The sequence below is a fragment of the Biomphalaria glabrata genome, chromosome 4 (assembly GCF_947242115.1).
Source record: "Biomphalaria glabrata chromosome 4, xgBioGlab47.1, whole genome shotgun sequence".
Lineage (NCBI taxonomy): Eukaryota > Metazoa > Mollusca > Gastropoda > Planorbidae > Biomphalaria > Biomphalaria glabrata.
This window is the reverse complement of record NC_074714.1, coordinates 54554009-54575550: the sequence shown is the minus strand read 5'-3', so window position 1 is coordinate 54575550 and position 21542 is coordinate 54554009. Positions and strand designations below refer to the sequence as shown.

Genomic DNA, 21542 nt, shown 5'->3' with positions numbered 1-21542 from the left:
CTACAAGAGAATGAGCTTAGACCATAGACATAAATAAATATAGACTGGTCGAAGGAAGTAACTTCATGTAACTCGAAAACATGTATATCTATTGTATTCGGATTTCCGAATTATGAAAAATTGCATGATCTTCATTCTTAGAGATTAAACAAAACTACACTGCCTCCTTATTTACAATATATAGGTTATGGCTGAAATAGATATGAATACTTAACTTTTATACTGCTCATAAATGCTGTATAATAAAGTACACAAAATTGCAAGTCACAAATTTTCGTTTCATAAAACTCTTTAATCGCTCAGTCTATATTTATTTATGTCTATGGCTTAGACATAATGATTTTCTGTACGCCGGATACACTAAATAGGCCTATGTAACAATTTAGGCTCCGGACATCAAATAAACCTAGCTAACAATTTAAGCAATTGTTATCTCCGGATACACCCAAATAGACCTAGCTAACAATTAAGGCTATAGCTATTTCCAGATATACCAAAAATACCAAGCTAACAATTTAGGCCGTATGCCGTAGAAGAAGATCTCCCATTGTAAGAATAATTGCATTTAATTTTTTTAACGATAAAGTTATACTTAATGACTTTTCTCCAGTCTTTTTACGTGCAATTTATATTATCAAATTTTTGTGTCAGATTGGGTAGAGCTTAAGCCTAATCCAGCTGAGTTGTCAACCAAAAATCTGTACATTATGTCAGCAGACGATCATTGTGATCACGTGACCGTGGTTGAATGTTTGGTGGACTATTTGGAGGTAAGCAAAAGTTTATAATTGTTTAAACAATGAAGCTTTTTTGACGTTTAAATAGCATTGCAATTATCAAATACTTCTTATCTTATCTTATCTTATATAGTACAGACGTTACTTCATAAAAGAAGATTATTACTTCCTTGTGTCTTCTATTGTGTGTTTACAGTTAAAAATTAATTAAGAGATTGATTTACGTTACAATTTTGGTATATGAATTCAGGGCTAGCTACACTAGAAAATCCAGTAAAAGCCTCGACATTGGAAGCCAAAAGATATATTTTGATATTTTTTGGTTTTTGGCACATCGGCACTATTTAGGCCAGGTCGTGCCCTGAAGCAAAAAGCAGGAAGAAGTACTGATTAAAACAAAAATGTATTCCAGGGGAAATAACAGATATAATACCAAAATGTTATATCCTTTGGAGTAGCCGCTCTTATTTCTTCTTTTTGCCAAAGTGTCAAAAATAGATTTTGTCTATTCACTATGAAAACAGTTAACAGGAGATAGAGCTGTATAAATCAGTCACCGTGTTAAGGAAAGAAAATACTTAAAAAGAGTTTTTTTAGTGTGCTTATGAGCTTTGAACAATGTCTAATCGATTGTTTGTTTCGTTTCAGCTTCACTGTCACTGTCGAGTTGCGTACTCCCATAGATCAAAGGACATTCATAATTTTGATTTCCCCTACTCTTGGTTCCTCAACCGCGTCACCAACTCTGATCATATCATCTTCGTCAACTCACTGAGGGCCCAGAAACTGCTAGAAGCTCTCCTGGAACTCAATTTATACAAAGCCGGAGATAAAATGTTGAGACCGGAAGATGAACAATTTTTAAACTGCGTGAAATATATCTTCACGGACGGCCTGTCTCGAGATAAAGTCATCAACATTTATTTCGGGAATACCCACACGCAGTTTAAATATTTGAAGTCACCTTTCACCTTTCAAATTCCAAATAGTCTGCCAGAGTTTCTTCTGAAGATTCACGCACTTACGAATAAAGACAAAACCCTATATAATGTAAGTAGTGACTCAGTAGACTATAAACCTATTGTTATTTGTAACTAGATTATCTTTTGGACTTTTCGATTTCTTTTTTCTGGCAGGCACTCACAAAATAAACGAACACAAAATGCGTATTCAACAAATCTGAGTAATTAAGTCTATTCTTTAAGGGGTGGCGCTGTTAATGAGGTTATGCGCTTAACATCCGAACCGGGGAATCCCGGGTTCGACTCCTGATGAAGAATGGGATTTTTAATTTCGGGATCTTTAGGGCCCCTCTGAGTCCAGCTCTAATAGTTGGGGAAAAGTAAAAACGGTGGGTCATAGCGCTGGCCACATGACACCCTCTTTAACCGTGGGCAACAGAAACAGATGAACTTTACATCGTCTGCCCTATAGATCGCAAGTTCTAAACGGGGAACTTTACTATTTTTTTTTAATTCTGTAATGATAAACCAATGACCAATAGCCATCAGGGCTTTAAAAGAGGCATCAGTTTTGTAGGTGAAAAACTGACTAGTGTTAACAGCTTCAAATACCTCGGAGCTATTGTCTCAGATGAGGGAGCAAAACCCGAACTATAGGCCCGAATAGCACAGTCCACAGCAGCCCTTTCAAAACTTAAAATAATATGGAAAGATAAGGGCTTAGCCCTCGGCACCAAAATCAGACTGATGCGCTCTCTGGTCATGGCCACAATCTTATATGCTTGCGAGTCTTGGACGCTGACTGCAGAGCTTGAGAGGAGGATCCTAGCAATGGAATTGAGATGCTACAGAAGGATCCTAGGCATCACATTCAAAGACCGCATCACAAACCAAGAAATCAGAGACAGGGTTACTGCAGCGATCGGAGCCCATGACGACCTGCTAACTATTGTAAAAAGACGAAAGCTTAAAACCTATGGCCACATTACAACATCTACGGGGCTCGCAAAGACCTTTCTTCAGGGAACAGTGCCAGGAAAAGAAGAAGAGGCAGACAGAAAAAGCGATGGGAGGACAACATTAAATAATGGACGAGCCTGCCATTGAGAGAGGTTCTAAACAAGGCAAAAAAAAAAAGGAAAATGGAGAAAGACGGTCGATAAGTCTTGCCTGGTGCCCCAACGGTCCAACAGACTAAGGGATAGGTCAAGGTCAAGGTAATGATAAACATGACACGTAACATATAATAGCAGGACTTACGGCGACTAGGTATCAGTGTTAACATCTGCTAAGACCATTCTGATCCCCCCCCCCCCCAAAAAAAAAGATCTTGTAAGTCAGTAAAGTTATCTTGCCTCCGCATCGCTATCCTGTGCCATATGTGATTATGCCCTAGAGCCCGTGTTTTCACAAACAGTTCTATATTTAGGGTCAACACATATTGGGGCCCGAGACTTCTTCCAAAGACAAAGAGCTCAATTTAAATTTCATCTCTTTCTAATAATACAACAAGAGGACAATACTAAAGTGCATGTAAAATATAGATAGCTTCAAAAGTGTTAGTATTCTTTGAAGGAAACATATAAGTTTAGGGCTCTAATGCAGAGTTTCTCAAATTTTTTTGACCCGGGACCAGTGGCGTAGCTATGATGGGGAAGGAGGTTAAAATCCCCCGCCCCTCCCCCCCTCCCCTTAATGAGTGTTCAAATTTTTTACATTAAATATTGCACCATTATCTCATGTCATGATATCGAATATCAAAATGCAGCGGCCTCTAAAGAGGCCGCCGGACCCCCAAACGATGGAAAATCCTAGCTACACCACTGCCGGGGACCCCTTTAAATAGTCAAAACGTGTCCACGGACACCTAAGTGAAAAAGCTTTTAGTGAAGTTAGCTTAATTGTATACAATTTTCATCTTTCTGTGGACCCCCTTGAGGCGTCATGTCAACCCCTGGCGGTCCGCGGATCACAGTTTGAGAAACACTGCTCTAAAGAACTCACCAACTGTCCGGCCTCCGCACTCTTCTCTGAAGCAGTATTAGTCCGATGCAACGAATTAATAATCCCATGTAAAAGAATTACTTAAGCAATAATCCAAAAATGAAATCACAAATTAATCATACAATAACTTCCTCAATCGAAGAGAAATACTCTCTTCTTACACACTACACGTGTGTCAGCCCGAGTTTCACACACACCCACGCAAAAACAAAACATAATCATATTGTATTCTCATCGTCTGACTGGTCAGCACGTGATCAATTTTTGTTTTGTTTCTCTTACATTGATAACCTTATTATTCCTATTTTTTTAAACAGAGTCGACTTCCACTATTACAAGAAAACATTCGAACTTTACATAAAGGATTAGAACTTGTTGAAGCCATCAAATCGTCTGTTCTTTACGAACGAAACAACCCAGGCTGGCTGGAGAATATCTTTGGAGAAGTTGGGACAGATACGTCCAACGTGCAACAGACAACAAATGCTGCACCAACTTCTCCGTATTTTGTTGATTTGAGGGACTTTATGTTTGATAACAGTAGCTGTGAGACGGTGTCTATTGCTACGGCTGGTGTTAGCTGTCATGTTGTAGTGGATGAAGATACTTCTGCTGCTTTAAGTGTTGTCCCTCCTTCGTTGATCGTGCCATGTTCCGACTTGACCTCAGCTACAAGTGTAAATGCAGCTCTTACTCAAATTAACGAGAACACTCGTGTATGAATTTGGAAATCAATACATGAATGAAGATTGAACTAGATGCGTGAGTGAATGTTAAATTAAATAAATGAGTGAATATTAAACTAAATTCATAAATGAAGATTGAAGTAAATATTTGAGTGGAGATTGAATTAAATACGAGAGTGAAGATTGGACTAAATAGCCTACATGTGTGAAGATTGAGATAAATACGTGTGTGAAGATTGAACTAAATAGCCTACATGTGTGAAGATTGAACTAAATAGCCTAGATGTGTGAAGATTGAACTAAATAGCCTACATATGTGAAGATTAAACTAAATACATGAGTGAAGATTGAACTAAATACATGAGTGAAGATTGAACTAAATACATGAGTGAAGATTGAACTAAATACAAGAGTGAAGATTGAACTAAATACATGAGTGAAGATTGAACTAAATACATGAGCGAAGATTGAACTACATACATGTGTGAAGATTGAACTAAATACATGTGTGAAGATTGAACTAAATACATGAGTGAAGATTAAACTAAATACATGAGTGAAGATTGAACTAAATACATGAGCGAAGATTAAACTAAATACATGAGCGAAGATTGAACTACATACATGTGTGAAGATTGAACTAAATACATGAGTGAAGATTGAACTACATACATATGTGAAGATTAAACTAAATACACGTGTGAAGATTGAACTAAATACATGAGTGAAGATTGAACTAAATACATGAGTGAAGATTGAACTAAATACATGAGTGAAGATTGAACTAAATACATGTGTGAAGATTGAACTAAATACATGAGTGAAGATTGAACTAAATACATGAGTGAAGATTGAACTAAATACATGTGTGAAGATTGAACTAAATACATGAGTGAAGATTGAACTAAATACATGAGTGAAGATTGAACTAAATACATGTGTGAAGATTGAACTAAATACATGAGTGAAGATTGAACTAAATACATGAGCGAAGATTGAACTACATACATGTGTGAAGATTGAACTAAATACATGTGTGAAGATTGAACTAAATACATGAGTGAAGATTAAACTAAATACATGAGTGAAGATTGAACTAAATACATGAGCGAAGATTAAACTAAATACATGAGCGAAGATTGAACTACATACATGTGTGAAGATTGAACTAAATACATGAGTGAAGATTGAACTACATACATATGTGAAGATTAAACTAAATACATGTGTGAAGATTGAACTAAATACATGAGTGAAGATTAAACTAAATACATGAGTGAAGATTGAACTAAATACATGAGCGAAGATTAAACTAAATACATGAGCGAAGATTGAACTACATACATGTGTGAAGATTGAACTAAATACATGAGTGAAGATTGAACTACATACATATGTGAAGATTAAACTAAATACACGTGTGAAGATTGAACTAAATACATGAGTGAAGATTGAACTAAATACATGAGTGAAGATTGAACTAAATACATGAGTGAAGATTGAACTAAATACATGTGTGAAGATTGAACTAAATACATGAGTGAAGATTGAACTAAATACATGAGTGAAGATTGAACTAAATACATGTGTGAAGATTGAACTAAATACATGAGTGAAGATTGAACTAAATACATGAGTGAAGATTGAACTAAATACATGTGTGAAGATTGAACTAAATACATGAGTGAAGATTGAACTAAATACATGAGCGAAGATTGAACTACATACATGTGTGAAGATTGAACTAAATACATGTGTGAAGATTGAACTAAATACATGAGTGAAGATTAAACTAAATACATGAGTGAAGATTGAACTAAATACATGAGCGAAGATTAAACTAAATACATGAGCGAAGATTGAACTACATACATGTGTGAAGATTGAACTAAATACATGAGTGAAGATTGAACTACATACATATGTGAAGATTAAACTAAATACATGTGTGAAGATTGAACTAAATACATGAGTGAAGATTGAACTAAATACATGAGTGAAGATTGAACTAAATACATGAGTGAAGATTGAACTAAATACATGTGTGAAGATTGAACTAAATACATGAGTGAAGATTGAACTAAATACATGAGTGAAGATTGAACTAAATACATGTGTGAATATTGAACTAAATACATGTGTGAAGATTGAACTAAATACATAAGTGAAGATTGAACTAAATACATGAGTGAAGATTGAACTAAATACATGTGTGAAGATTGAACTAAATACATGAGTGAAGATTGAACTAAATACATGAGTGAAGATTGAACTAAATACATGTGTGAATATTGAACTAAATACATGTGTGAAGATTGAACTAAATACATAAGTGAAGATTGAACTAAATACATGTGTGAAGATTGAACTAAATACATGTGCGAAGATTGAACCAAATACATGTGTGAAAATTGAACTAAATACATGTGTGAAAATTGAACTAAATACATTGAACTAAATAGCCTGCATGTGTGAATATTGAACTAAATACACGTGTGAAGATTGAACTAAATACATGAGTGAATATTGAACTAAATACATGTGTGAAGAATGAACTAAATAGCCTACATGTGTGGAGATTGAACTAAATAGCCTACATGTGTGAAGATTGAACTAAATACATAAGTGAAGATTGAACTACATACATGTATGAAGATTGAACTAAATAGCATACATGTGTGAAGATTGAACTACATACATGTGTGAAGATTGAACTACATACATGTATGAAGATTGAACTAAATAGCATACATGTGTGAAGATTGAACTACATACATGTGTGAAGATTGAACTACATACATGTATGAAGATTGAACTAAATAGCATACATGTGTGAAGATTGAACTACATACATGTGTGAAGATTGAACTACATACATGTGTGAAGATTGAACTAAATAAAATGTTTGAAGATTTAAAATATTGTTGCTATTCAGTGCTGCACATCGCCATCAACAGAACCAAAGATGTGAACCATTTTGTGTACTACCCGAGGCAGACGTAAAGCACAATGTCTTGGTTTGTGGGTTCGAGATTAGTGGATAACAAGATGCAGACTTAGACTTACTTAGACTTAGGGGGGCCGCTAAAAGAGCTGATGAATTTGCAAATAAATGCATTAAATAGGGGGGTCTACCGAAAACCAGAAAACATGGCAAGGGGCCTACGGGACAATCAAGTTTGGGAACCACTGCACAACATAGTTGCTTTTGCCTGAACATGGGCATACGACTTCATCGTTTTTCCAGGGAATCTTTCCATTGCACCATTCCTCGGGGTAAGCCACTAGTCGACTGCGCGGTGTATTTTTTCTTTGTGGACTCCTAAGCAGCGACTTTGTTCTTTTAATTTTTTTATCAGCTATTTCTATATCATAGGTAAGTACATGGGCTATCTCTGGTAAGGCATCAGTCAGAGTGAGAGCAGCTTACTCTCAGGAAAGTTCGGGTTCTTGGGATAGCTTCAACATATATGGCTCCTTTTGACTAAATCCATTACACAGTTTTCTTTATAATTGATTAATATACACACAGTCTTTGATATAATATGATCTTGACATTCGCTTTCAGTCTTTGAAATAATCTTTACATTAACACTTAAATATTTTATTTTACTCTAGCTGTCTTTTAATTCCAGTCGCCAGAAGTCTTTACACAAGGTTTCTCTCCCCTTAGCTTAGTCCATTTTCTATATTAAAACTAAATTAATTAATTACGACTAATTGATTTAATAATTGTTTTTTTTTTAAATTGTTAATGTGTTGTCATTGAGAATGAGCGTCTATGCATTTATGTAATCTGAATAATCTCCATTCCTATAGCATTACCAATATAAGTGTAAATCAGCTATAGAAGGCTACAATTACTACAGTTATGCTTGTTACTAAGTTGTTACAACACGTTAGAAGCCAAGAAAAAGCTTCCGATGAAAAATAGCAACAAAAAAAAATCTAATTTTCCGGTGGTATTAGGCGAGACCTGGCAGATGGTCATTCGACCCCCAAAGGGGGTCGCGATCCACAGGTTGAGAGCCCCTGGTCTAAATGCTTATGTCTGCGTTGATATGTGGCAAAATATGTAGGTCGCAGCTGGGGCTGCCTATCCACACAAACGACTGCTCTCCTCGTTAATCTTCTGACAAGCCTTATTATAACACCGGAATATTCAAATAACATAAACTTTAAAAGAGAAGATAAGTACGTGTTTAAGTAGGTTATTAATCTAGTCATCACGTTATTGTGCAGACTTAAATTTAGCTCTTCTAAAGTCGCTGGTTTTCATGGCTGTTTCAGGCAACCCATTCCATTTTCCAAAAACATTTAATGGCACTATGAAAGGAGTAGGCGAACTTGTTCAAACATGGAATAAAGCATGTGCATTTCTCTTTGTGCCTATACCTACTGGATGGCTGTCTTATCTTATCCTATATAAACAGACGTTACTTCAAAAAAGAAGATGATTACGTCCTACGCGTCGTGCATTTAGTCTTGCATATTAGCCAATGACCTAAATTCTGCTAAATCACTGGTTTTCCTGGCTAGATCAGGCAACCCAATCCATGCTCTAATAGCACTAGGGAAGAAGAAGCAATTGTACAAATTTGTCTTATGGAATGAGGAATGTGCCTTTATCTTTGTGTCTGATCGGGATAGTTGCCTGGTCGTGCGGTATGAGCACTGGACTGTCATTAGGCCATCTCGGTGGTCCCGGGTTCATACCCTGCCCGCTGACCCCCCCCCCCCCACCTCCGGTTTTTCGTTGGGCTAGGACAGGGCTGGCGAACCTATGACACACGTGCCCAAGGTGGCACGCGAAACGATTTTGTGTGGCACGCGACGACGATGATATAAAGAATTTTTTTTTTTTTTTGGAAAAATCAATCTCAAATTACCATAATTAATAACGTTCAATTATTTCCGAGGATGAGCAAAAAGAACATATAAGGCATAAGTTTAAAAAAAGCGATTTCACAATCCAGTTCTTTTGTAAACTTTGTTAAAAGTTCTTCTAACTTAGTGGCTGCAAGTTTTGAAGTTTCAAAAATTATAGCTAAGCATGGAAAACCTTTAAGTGACGGTGATTACATCAAGGAAACAATGTTAGAATGTGCTTCTTATTTGTTTGAAGACTTTCAAAACAAGGATAAAGTCATTCAGAGAATAAAGGATTTGCCAATAAGCCGAAACACGGTTAAAGCGAGAGTTATGAAATTGCACGTTAATATTCAAGAACAAGTAAAGAAGGATATTAATGCATGTTAAGCCTATTCTATTTGCCTTGATGAAAGTACTGGTGTGACATCTTCCGCTAGACTGGCCATCATTGCCAAATATAGCAAAGGATTTAGATTAACTTCAACTCTGACGGAACATTGGAAACTAGTAGGCTAATACATTTTCCAAACATGATATCCGTGATAATAGACACCACTCTCGTTGATCTTTTTGATCAAAAGAGAAAAAAACTTAAACAGAGGAAAATTAGAAATATTTTCGTTTCAACAATTGACATTTTTGAGGCTGCAGACATTACTGGAGACTGATTTTATGGAGACAGCTTGCCGCCCAATGCACTGAACCGTGCAAGAAGATCTAAGGCTAAGTCTGCACTTCAAGTAAATGAAGTGCTATCTTTTTAAATTTGTACCTTTTTTTTTAAACTGTGTTCTACTATAAAAGTAACGGTCAGTAACTATTGTCACTATTAATCTATAATTTTATAATTCTATTTAATTTTAATTGACTACTTTACCTATGATATGACTAGTATGATAAGTAGATCTATGACTATGTGACGTATGTGGAGTCTATGTCGACTATGTATATATGAGTATGATATATAAAATAATAAATAGACAAGAAGATACAAAAGCCATCATAATAAATAATAATTATTCTACTTACTACACTCTTACTCTACAGTATCACTATCAGTATGAGTAGTATGAGAACTACTCTAGATCAATAGATCTAATCATTCTAATGACACTGATGTATTGTAATGTGACAATGTGAGTAAAATGAGAAACATTAAGAAACTGGAACAGACACAAAATAGAGCAGTGAGATTCATAACAAACGAATATTCACATTTGACTAGAGTAACACCTTTAGTAAAATCACTAAATTTAGAAAGTCTTCAGGACAGAAGGCTCAAAAGTAAAGTAGCAATCATACATAAAACACTGAACCATAATCTTCAAATACAAAAACAAAATTTAATAATATACTCTGAAAGACACAAAGATAAAGGCACATTCCTCGTCCCATATGTTAGGACAAATTTGTACTAATACCCCTTCTTCCCTAGTGCTATTAGAGCATGGAATGGGTTGCCTGAGCTAGCCAGGAAAACCAGTGACTTGGCAGAATTTAAGTCATTGGTTAATATATGCATGGCTGAATGCATGACGCGTAGGACGTAATCATCTTCTTTTTTGAAGTAATGTCTGTATTATTAAGATATATATATATATATATATATACCCATATGTGTGTGTGTGTCTTGTCTGTTTGTGTGATACATTGAGACTTGATTTTGGAAATAATAAAGAACTTGCCAATGTTTGTAAAATGTTTTACATGTTTCGGATGTTCCTTCAGAGTTGAAGATAGTTTACTTCCTAGTCCAAACCTCCCGCAGGACGACGGGGGATGGGAGCGGGCAGGATTTGAACCCTCGACCATCGATAAATCCGAACGACAGTCCAGCGCGCAAACCTCACTACCAGGCAGCCATCCTCGACCAGGCAGCCATCCCACCCAGAACAGAAACATCATTATCAGCTGTGGCATGTCCACAGAAAATGTAATGAAAGTTATCTTTTAAACAAGTAACAACTTGACTCTATAGATTCTAACTATATTTTAAGTCACTAAAAATCACGGCTTTACAATCCTAGTGATTTAGGCCAATTTAACTAGAGTCTAGATCTAATTTGTGGACTTTTCACGGCTGTGTGCCAATTATCTTCTTTAGATTCTAGTGATTTAACTTAAATTTACAATCTAGCGTATTTGTAGAGTAATCTAGACATTAGATTATCGAGATCATTAAATTGACTAAAATGTACGGAGTTTTCAGGTTAGGTGGGAATTATCTAACTAAGAATTAACTCTAGATACTATTAATAGCTAGATCTAGATGATTTACGAACTTTCCACGTGAAGTCACTCTTACTGTTAAAAGAAGATTTTATGTGAGGGAGGGCCCGGAGGGGTGTAGCCTATGCATTAGGCTGGTAATTGCTCTAATTATAGTCAATAGTCACTACACACTAAATCTAGCGCGTCTTCAGTCGTAACAATAAAAGGAAACAACCATTTCAGAATGCCTAGTTACGCTGTTGTTTTTTCCCCCACATTTTTTGCATAAAATAAGCAAAATTATATTTTTTTAAAATATTGGGAACAAAATTTTAGGAGAATTTTAGGGTTTTAGGAGACTTCATTTTTTAGGAGCGCTACGAACCCTGTTTATATTTTATATTATATTTATTTATATTTTGATATTGACCCTTTGATCCTTAAAAGTGTGTTGTAGTCTGATTAAAATAGCTCTTCACACACAAATGATCTAAAGAAACAAAAAACTCACTTGCACCAACTCTGTGCATTGTTTTTAAAAATGTACAAATACATTGTGTCTCTTTAAAAAAAAAAATTTCTACAGATCTGGAGCAGTCTGACTCCTTACTTACTTAGACTTAGATCCTTCTGTGCTGCCTCATTGGGCAGCAAGCTGTCTCCTCTGAATCCATCCAGCTCTAATGGGTACCTGACATTAGTTGAGGAAAAGTAAAGGTGGTTGGTCATTGTGCTGGCCACATGACTCCCTCGTTAATCGTAGGCCACAGGAACAGATGACCTTTGCATCATCTGTCCTATAGACCACAAGGTCTGAAAGGGGAATAAGAATAAGATAAGACATTCTAGTCTAAATGTCCCAGAGGACAACAGGGGATTGTTCAAACCCAGGACAATCAAAACAAAAGTCCAGAGCAGATAGCAGACAGCTGTCCTGACCAGGCAGCCATCTATTAGCTTTATTTATTAATCTATCTTATTTTGCAAAATACAAGGCAAGCTTATCCTGTATTCTATGTTATATACATTATAATTCAAAACATACTTTAAAAATGTACTTTTATTCCATTTTATTGGGAGAGGGTGAAAAAATAGACAAAGGTATTATGAATCAGGTACATTACTGCACTGTTCTAGTGTGATTATGTATAAAGAATATTGAATGATCATTATGTGCTTTAAACTTTGAAAACATTAACATTTATGTAAATTTACTGTACTATCATAATTTGTGCTGTTAAAAAAAATCTATAAACGAATGGCTTGTTTGTTCGCATTGTTAACTATTTTGATCAAGTGCCTTTTGAGTGTGGGAGGAATCAGCCATGAAAACCAAAATCATAGTAGAGTCTAAGGAATCAGCCATGAAAACCAAAGTCATAGTAGAGTCTGAGGAATCAGCCATGAAAACCAAAGTCATAGTAGAGTCTGAGGAATCAGCCATGAAAACCAAAGTCATAGTAGAGTCTAAATCTCTAATTAACATGCACGACTAGACTGACCCATGGATACACGTAGGGTGTAATTATCTTCTTCTTTGAAGGAATGTCTGTAAGTTATGAGATTAGATCCTAAATCTTACACACGTTTTTAACAACAGAACCTTTTCACTGATACAAATATGGTGATTTTTTTTTCTTGCACAGAAAGACAAAACCAGAATGACTACTAGATCTACTGACAAAGTATCTTTGAAATCTCCTGTCCGACACTTCGCAGATATATTTGATGTTGTTCCAGCTCACTCTCAGTGTGTGTCTCCAATTTTATCAACTCAATTTGATAGATCTGAAGCTAATGACTCCCCAGTTAAACTCAGAAAAATCTCAAAAATCTTTTCTCATGCAGCAGCAAAGGTGAGACAGGAAGGCAGGAAACTAAGAAAAGTGATCTCTGCCATTGAAGAGCCTGACTGCAGAAAAAGAATGAATGCAACAGACAATGACAAGCAGACAATAAATAATGCAAGAAATCCGTGTCTGCTTCCAAGGTCCCCCTTTTTCCTTGTGCATGAACTTTTATATCATAATCCTTGGCAACTTCTAGTAGCTACGATATTGTTGGAGAATACCACAGGTAATATAAGTTATCTTGTGAGGTCCAGGATAGAGTACTGTTAATGTAGGGTTGTAAGCCTATCATTTGTTTATATTGGATAAATAGATTCTGATGTAACCACAATGAAGACCACCTCAGTTGAAGTTAGAAAAGCAGCTGGATACCAAGCAGAAAGCTGTTTTGTTTTTAAGTAAAAAGAAAAGAAAGTAAAGTTCCCTTTCAGATCATTCGGTCTATAGGGCAGTTGATGTAAAGGTCATCTGTTTCTGTAACCTATGAGGGTATCTTGTGGCCACCACAACGACCAACCACCTTTACTTTTCCCCAACAAATGTCAGGTACCCATTGGAGCTGGGTGGACTCAGAGGCGCCCAAGATCCCAAAATAAAAAATCCCAGTTTGTACTGGATGAATAGATTTTGATGTAACCACAATAAAAAAATCCCAGTCTTCACCAGGATTTAAACTAACATCATCTCCTCTATGATAACATGTTTTTATGGTAACATCCCAATATACACACAAGAGAACTAAGTTTGTTTTTAATTATCTAGCCAAAATGCTAGGACAAATTTGTACAAATAATCCTTCTTCCCTAGTGCTATTAGAGCATGGAATGGGTTGCCTGAGCTAGCCAGGAAAACCAGTGACTTGGCAGAATTTAAGTCATTGGTTAATATGCATGACTAGATGCATGATGTGTAGGACGTAATCATCTTCTTTTTTGAAGTAACGTCTGTATTATATAAGATAAATATCTTTTTTTTTTTATTTCTTGTTTTTTTCCTGTGACAACTTTTTGTCAAAGAAGACACCTCCTTTAATTTTTTTTTCACTTGACTAACTTTCCACATTTACCTTCGCATCTCATTTCGTTGTAGGAGGTGCTGTAACCAAAGCCCTCCAATTTTTCCTGTCAGCAGCTGTTGTTAGCAGGATAACAAGAGAGAGGCTGGTTCATTCTTTTACATTGTCCAGGCAGGTATTCTTGGGACGACTCTTTCTTCGTGCTCCCTCCACTGTACTTTAAAGAATGAATGTTTAAGTCGAGTCATGTCTTAAATATGATTGAACCAGCTCCGCTTTTGTCTTTTCACAATATTCAGGAGTTCCTCCTATTTGCCAGCCAAAGTGTTGACTTGTAAAAGTACAAGCTCATTTGTGTCTTCTTTTCTGGTATCTGCTACCCAGTGGTTGAGTCAAATGCTTGAATTCTTCTTTCAGCCTCAGTATTTTTTTTTTTGTTTTTTTTGTTGTTTTTTTTTTTGTGGTTTGTTTGTTGTTTTTTTTTTGGGGGGGGGGTTGTGTTTTTTTTTTTATTATAGCTTTTATATAGCGCTACTTTTATGCTTATAGCATGCTCAGAGCGCTTTTGGTCCAATCTCATTTGTGGAACGGGGGGGGTATCTAGGAGTTGGTTTTCCGTGCTGCCTTTAGGCGCTCAGTAAACACAACTCTGCCCGAATTGGGTGTCGAACCTCGAGCCCCCTTCTAGGTAGCCAAGCCAAGTTCAAGCGCACTTAGCCTCTTGACCACGCTTCCCACTTACAAGTATGTAAAATGCTGATCATTTCAGCCACAGCAAAATAATTTGTAACATATGTAGACCAAGTGTTTGTTTTTTACATTTTTAAAAATATGATTTAACACAGAGTGTTGTTGGTTTTTTTTTACTGTACTTAAAGCTCATCAGAAAGTTGTTCCTGTGGTTTGGAAAATTTTAAACCATTGGCCGACTCCAGAGTTAGCATCCCAAGCTGACCTGAATCAAGTGGCTCATTTTATATTTCCCATTGGTCACAATTATCAAAAAGCTGAGGCCATCATTAACTTTTCAAGTAAGACTTTTTTTAAAATGTGAGACAGATGTCTTGAACTGTTTCTAATTTATTCGTTTGTCAACATCCAAAAAATATTAAGGTTTTCTAAGAAAGTGACATTTGGCTGTGTGATAGGGACATTTAGTTGTCTGAAAGTGACATTTAGTTGCTTGGAAGTGACATTTGGCTGTGTGATAGGGACATTTAGTTGTCTGAAAGTGACATTTAGTTGTCTGAAAGTGACATTTAGTTGCTTGGAAGTGACATTTGGTTGTGTGAAAGTGACATTTAGTTGCTTGGAAGTGACATTTGGCTGTATGAAAGGGACATTTGGCTGTGTGAAAGTAGCATTTAGTTGCTTGGAAGTGACATTTGGTTGTGTGAAAGTGGCATTTAGTTGCTTGGAAGTGACATTTGGTTGTGTGAAAGGGACATTTAGTTGCTTGGAAGTGGCATTTGGTTGTGTGAAAGTGGCATTTAGTTGCTTGGAAGTGACATTTGGTTGTGTGAAAGGGACATTTGGCTGTGTGAAAGTAGCATTTAGTTGCTTGGAAGTGACATTTGGTTGTGTGAAAGTGGCATTTAGTTGCTTGGAAGTGACATTTGGTTGTGTGAAAGGGACATTTAGTTGCTTGGAAGTGGCATTTGGTTGTGTGAAAGTGGCATTTAGTTGCTTGGAAGTGACATTTGGTTGTGTGAAAGGGACATTTAGTTGCTTGGAAGTGGCATTTGGTTGTGTGAAAGTGGCATTTAGTTGCTTGGAAGTGACATTTGGCTGTATGAAAGGGACATTTGGCTGTGTGAAAGGGACATTTAGTTGCTTATATTAACACTGATCAATGGAAACTTAAGTTAGATTCCTTCTTCTTCTCAGTAACTGTCCTAAGAGTTGAGTTGAAGACCCTTGAAACTCTAGGCCAATGGTATCGCCTCTCCATCTGCCTCTCTGAACAAACTGTTCTATCTGGAAGGAATCTAAGCAGATGCAATTTGTTATTTCACTATTGCCAATGGCTTGTATTCCAACCTGGGAAACTCCACCATATTTCTCCTCTGTGCTACATCATTCATGTGGGTTCTCTCAAGGCCCCTTAAGAAACTGTGAATAGTGACACCTGAGCTATAGCTATGGACTTGGTTCCTTATGCACTTCAGTGGGGGTTCTGTCTTTTTTCCCTATTGGCTTAATTGTCTCCTCTAGCACGTTTTTACCTCGTTGCTGGGCGCTGCATTGTCCCAGAAAGCTAGATTTCAGTTTAATAATATAACTTGCTTTTACTTTTTTTTTCTAATATACTCCAGATGATTACTTGACCAAGAAGTGGACATATCCAATAGAGCTGAAAGGGATCGGACCATATGGCAATGATTCTTACAGGATATTTTGTATGAACGAATGGTTGCAGGTATTTGCAAAATTAAATGTTATTATCATCGCTGTCTTTTCATTAATTGAATGCATGTCATGAAAGTAATCACAAGTTAGAGAAAATAAGCTAACAAATTGTCACATGATAAGAGATGGTCAGCTTTATTTTTATTGTATAAACAATTCTAATTTTCCTATTAGAACTAAAAATGGCAAAGGAAGTTAAAAATAAGCAATAAAAAATTCTTTTTCTTTGCTGCATGTTGGAGAAGCTAATGTTATAGAGATTATATATAAATATATATACAAGGGAAGACAGTCAGTAAGTTTGAAGCTTCTTGTTAAGTCTCATTGTGTGAATCTGTTATTGAAATGACATAATATTGTTATACAGCATGTGTTGAATCTTTTCATGATTTCTACTTGAGGAATGAAACTGTTTTATTTCATTCAGAAGAACTCTGTTATCTCTTGACTTTAACAAAGATTCCTAGGCAGACTTAGACATTTGGGTTGCCTGAGTCTGCCAGGAAAACCAATAACTTGGCAGACTTAGACTTTTGGTCATCAGTTTTCACTTTTGAAAATACAAAAATGTTTTCACCAATCCATTCCATTGTAACACTTGTAAAGTTTGATGGTTGACAAGTTTCTGGACTCTGCCCCTCCAGAGAAGTCAGCCTGACCTATATTTACAGTCTTGATGTTCCCATGACATTTCCCATCTATTTATTTGATTTTTACTTTAAATAGGTTGAACCATCTGATAAGAAGTTGAAACGTTACTGTCATTGGTTAAAGTCAAATAGTGAACGATTTGGTTTGATGCCTATCAAATAAGTTGAGCACTGCTGGTAAGAGGGATTTTTTTTCATGAAAAAAACAACTATAATAGTTATATTCATTTATAATGAGCAAAGTTTTTTTTCTTTAGAATTATGTTTTTTTAACAAATTTATCTAAACCAAAAATCTGTTTTAATACATGTGTGAGCTGGGATAATACTATTCACACAATAGTGTTCTATTGATGGCCACATGGGGGTGTGAATGTGCTCTGGAATGCCATCTCAATCATCTCAGGTTCAAACCCTGCCCACCCCAATCCTCCCATTCTGTAGGAGGTTTGGACTAAGGTGTAATTATCATCAAATCTGAAAAAACATCTGAAACATGTAAAACAAAACAAAAAAAAACATGAGACAACATTATGTAAAGCTCATAACTTGAAATGGGCTGCCTGAGTCAGCCAGGAAAACCAATGACTTAGCAGAATTTAAGTCATTGATTAACATGCAAGAGTTGATTGACCTAGAACATTTGTAGAACGTAATCATCTTCTTTTTTGAAGTAACCTCTGTATTTTGTAAGATAAGATAAGAAGGTAGTATATGCTTGCAATGAATACATCAGAAACATTAGATTGTAAAATAGTTCTCATCAAAGTTACTACTTCATATCTTAATAAAATTCTTCAATGCAAAATGTAATTTTTTTTTTCTTCACATTCCCAGTGTTGATGGACACAGAATCTTTAGAAGTTGCAACACCAGTCTGCAAGTCCTTAGAGATTGTTGAGTTGTTTTATTGTGAACTTGCTCCTATTTGATATGTCTACTTTCTCTGAATGTTTGTCTTCCTATGTTTTCATATTTTCTAGTCCATTATTTATCACATTTGACAATATTTTAAGTTGTTATATAAATCAATTGCTGGCAGCTGACGTGATCATTGTTCTTTTATTTTTAATTTTTTTAAATCAAATTTATCTTATATAATACAGACGTTACTTCAAAAAAGAAGATGATTTATGTTATAATGAAATTGTGAAATCATCAGTTTTTTTTGTTTTTTTTTGGATTTGACTATTTTCTTAAAGCAGTGCTTTAATTTTATTTCATTGGCGAGCTGTCATTACTGTTACTTTACTGTGTTTTAACATGAACACAAATTATGAATGAGAATTCTTTTCAAAACCCTTTTTTTGGTTTTATTTTTGTCTATACATGTTGGGAGCAATAAAATCCTCTGATAATGTAAAGGTGAAGTATGGTAAGCAGATGAGTCTCTGAGAATGTTTGATTCTTGATATTCAAATGGAAATTGAAAATGTTTGTGTTTTTTTTTAAAACAGACTTCTGCACTATGTCATTATATATACCTATACCTTTAAGTTGTGAATGATAATGAGGCAGCCTTACTAAATCTGGACATCTTACTGTTCATTAAAATTTAATTCAAGGCTGTAAAAAAAAATGTTTTTTTAATCAAGCATGTAGTTGAGCTTGATTTTTTTTTACCTCAGATCTGCTGTCCACCGCTTTGAAGTCTGTATTTTATTTATTTGTTTTATATTGATTGTATTTTTTATTCTTTTTGGTTAAATTGCCTGAAAACACGTCCATTTAGTATTTGATTTGTTAAACAAATGTAACAAATAGGGTACATTTATTAATGTTTGGTTGCCAGATGTACAAATACATTTGAAATTTCTATTGTACACTGCTAAACAATACAGTTTGATATTTAAACATGCAAGCTTGACTGACTAAATTTCCTTATAAAGACAATTGAAAGTAGTCTTTAAAAAGGCCAAACAGTGGTTCTAAATGTTAAAACTCTGTATGATTATTAACTTGGTCACAATTATTTTGATTTAGCAGCTATATTTATCAATCATTATGGTTTAAGGAAATTACAATTTAAATGTCTAGGTATTTTCTTTGATTTTTGTTTTAATTCTCAGACACGGACAAAATTTGTTGAAAAATAACTTTTCTTTTGCATATGTCAAAGTGAGCAGAAGTCTGCTTCATAAGATTTTGTTTTGTGCAGATTGGTTTGTATTTTTTAGAGCTGTTCTTTCATTCCAAGAAATCTGTTTGATCAAACAACTCAAGCAGCTCATTTCAAATTGTTTTTTAATTATTACACACAAAAAAAGGTGCACAAATGCTATGTTTTGTTTCTTTTTATCTTGTGATCACTTAGTTTGATTGTTTTATTGATTGCTTATTGGTATTTTTAAAATATGATATATTAATTACAAATTTAAACACAGAATTTATGAAAATGTTTTTTATTTCCTATGAGCTATATTCGCCTTCACAGCATTTTTTCCCCATTAAAAATAACTAAATAATTTTTTTGTTTCTTTGCTGGTGTCTGAACATTTGGTTTCAGTTTTCAATGTTTTTAAATGCATCATCTGTTACTGTAATTAATGGTAGTGTAATAGACCTTGAAAATTCTATCTTCCTTTGGAGCTATCAAAATCAAGAAAAAAAAACAAGCAAAATATAAAAATACTTTTTAAAAGAAAACATTAGCTTATCAAAGAGGAATAACTCCACATTTACATTTTACCTTTTTAAAAAAATAAAATAATTACTATTTCATTATCTAATAATTTTACTAATTGGTTAATTTATTTTTAATTTATTCATTATTTGTAGCAATGAATAATTGTGCAACCGAGGATGGGAGTGGGATACATTTGTAACCGAGTGAGTTGATAGAAGCTTTGTGGAGAAAATAACTATCCCATATACTTTCTAGTTGCTTAAAGTAATATTAAACAACTTCATCAAGAGAAATAAGCTTCTGGAGTAGCATGACCTTTTTTTTTTTTTTTGGAACAAGATGATCTTGACATTTAGAAAGTTTCAAACATTTCATCCATTTTAAAACAAAACCTGCTAACTATTGTTTAAAAAAATGGAAACTAAAATTCTATGGCCACACTACAAGGTCTTCGGGGTTTGCAAAGACCTTTCTTCAGGGAACAGTACCAGGAAAAAGAAGAGGCAGACAGAGAAAGTGACAGGAAGACAACATAAAAAATCCATTGAAAGAGGTTCTATCCAAGGCCAAAGACATAGAGGAATGGAAAAAGATGGTTGACAAATCTTCTGTGGTGCCCCAACAGGCCAAAAGACTTTTGGGATAGGTGAAGGTGAAAACAAAACGTACATTTATACATGTTTAGAACTTCTGCGTGCATTATGTTAAATTATTGAAATGTAAGTTTGTAAAATATGTTTTTTTAAATGTAAGGAATGTAGATACTTTTACGCCCCTCTTTCTACTAGGCTCCCTACACACTGCTCAACACAGCCAACTCAAGAACGTGACAAGTGAACAAAGTGTTTTATAAAAATGTGATAGTTTAATAACTCAATAAATAACAGCCAAAACTGCACAATAAGCAACACGATACATTGACTACAAATGCATCACTGTACATCACCGTACTGCCGTACTAAACTCTACTATCTGTATATCTCATCCTGGACTCGTGCAGCTACATGCTGGACTCACAGCACATGTCTAACTTGACTGTGGACTAACAGTACCGGACTGAAATGTCGTACTGGACTGGACTCGCTTACACATTGTCTTGACATCTACCTCTGGTCAATCAAGGCTTTCGATCACGTGACCATATCACGGGAGGTATTTACGTGGAGAATTCATACCCCCATTGTCCCTTGTCCTTTCACACAAATGACGGCTAAACGTCAAGCTAGCCAGTATCACATGTCAGCTGATCGAAACACAGTTAGCCCTATCGCGTCGCCACTACAGTTATATTCAATATTAACACTGTTAGTGGATTCTTTCAGTGTAAAACAATTTTTTAAAAGAACACAGAATAGATGTGTAGTAATAATTTATAAGTCAGTGGATCATAGCTAAATAAAACTTGGACATACGTTTTTTTTTTTGTTTCCTTATTCTGAGACAAAGTTATACAAAGACAATAACTTTTGCTGTCAAGATTATTGATAAAACAACGGCAAAAACTGTCACGTGACAACCATC

The 21542-nt window shown here is 35.2% G+C and overlaps 2 protein-coding genes across 7 annotated transcripts in view; both read left to right on the top strand.

Moving 5' to 3' along the window:
- LOC106050835 (uncharacterized) overlaps positions 1 to 4717 on the top strand; it is a 47835-nt gene extending 43118 nt beyond the window's left edge. For 3 of the 5 annotated variants that reach the window (XM_056027843.1, XM_056027842.1, XM_056027844.1), the window contains exons 12-14: positions 652 to 770; positions 1386 to 1787; positions 4021 to 4716. In XM_056027843.1, the coding sequence (XP_055883818.1) occupies positions 652 to 770; positions 1386 to 1787; positions 4021 to 4425 (926 nt within the window). In that variant the 3' untranslated portion in view covers positions 4426 to 4716. Of the gene's footprint in view, positions 1 to 651; positions 771 to 1385; positions 1788 to 4020 lie in introns of all 5 variants that reach the window. The other 2 variants (XM_056027846.1, XM_056027845.1) reach the window with 1 other exon arrangement.
- A 5029-nt stretch (positions 4718 to 9746) lies between these two features.
- On the top strand, positions 9747 to 19831 carry LOC106063237 (methyl-CpG-binding domain protein 4-like). Of its 2 annotated transcripts, none has more exons than XM_056025341.1 (6): positions 9747 to 10070; positions 13119 to 13548; positions 15216 to 15368; positions 16653 to 16756; positions 17473 to 17573; positions 18233 to 19831. In XM_056025341.1, the coding sequence occupies exons 2-5, from the start codon at positions 13134 to 13136 to the stop codon at positions 17557 to 17559; spliced, it is 759 nt and encodes a 252-aa protein (XP_055881316.1). In that variant the 5' UTR covers positions 9747 to 10070; positions 13119 to 13133; the 3' UTR covers positions 17560 to 17573; positions 18233 to 19831. The 2 variants fall into 2 exon arrangements, with proteins under 2 accessions (XP_055881316.1, XP_055881315.1); XM_056025340.1 differs by having other exon boundaries at positions 9750 to 10001.
- Positions 19832 to 21542: the final 1711 nt, after the last annotated feature.

Excerpts from the sequence above, each read along its gene's own strand:
- LOC106063237 (XM_056025341.1), top strand. The coding sequence starts at position 13,134 with ATGACTACTAGATCTACTGACAAAGTATCTTTGAAATCTCCTGTCCGA. Across the intron at positions 13,549-15,215 it reads ATTGTTGGAGAATACCACAG|CTCATCAGAAAGTTGTTCCT; the intron begins GTAATATAAGTT and ends CTGTACTTAAAG. Across the intron at positions 16,757-17,472 it reads GTATGAACGAATGGTTGCAG|GTTGAACCATCTGATAAGAA; the intron begins GTATTTGCAAAA and ends TACTTTAAATAG.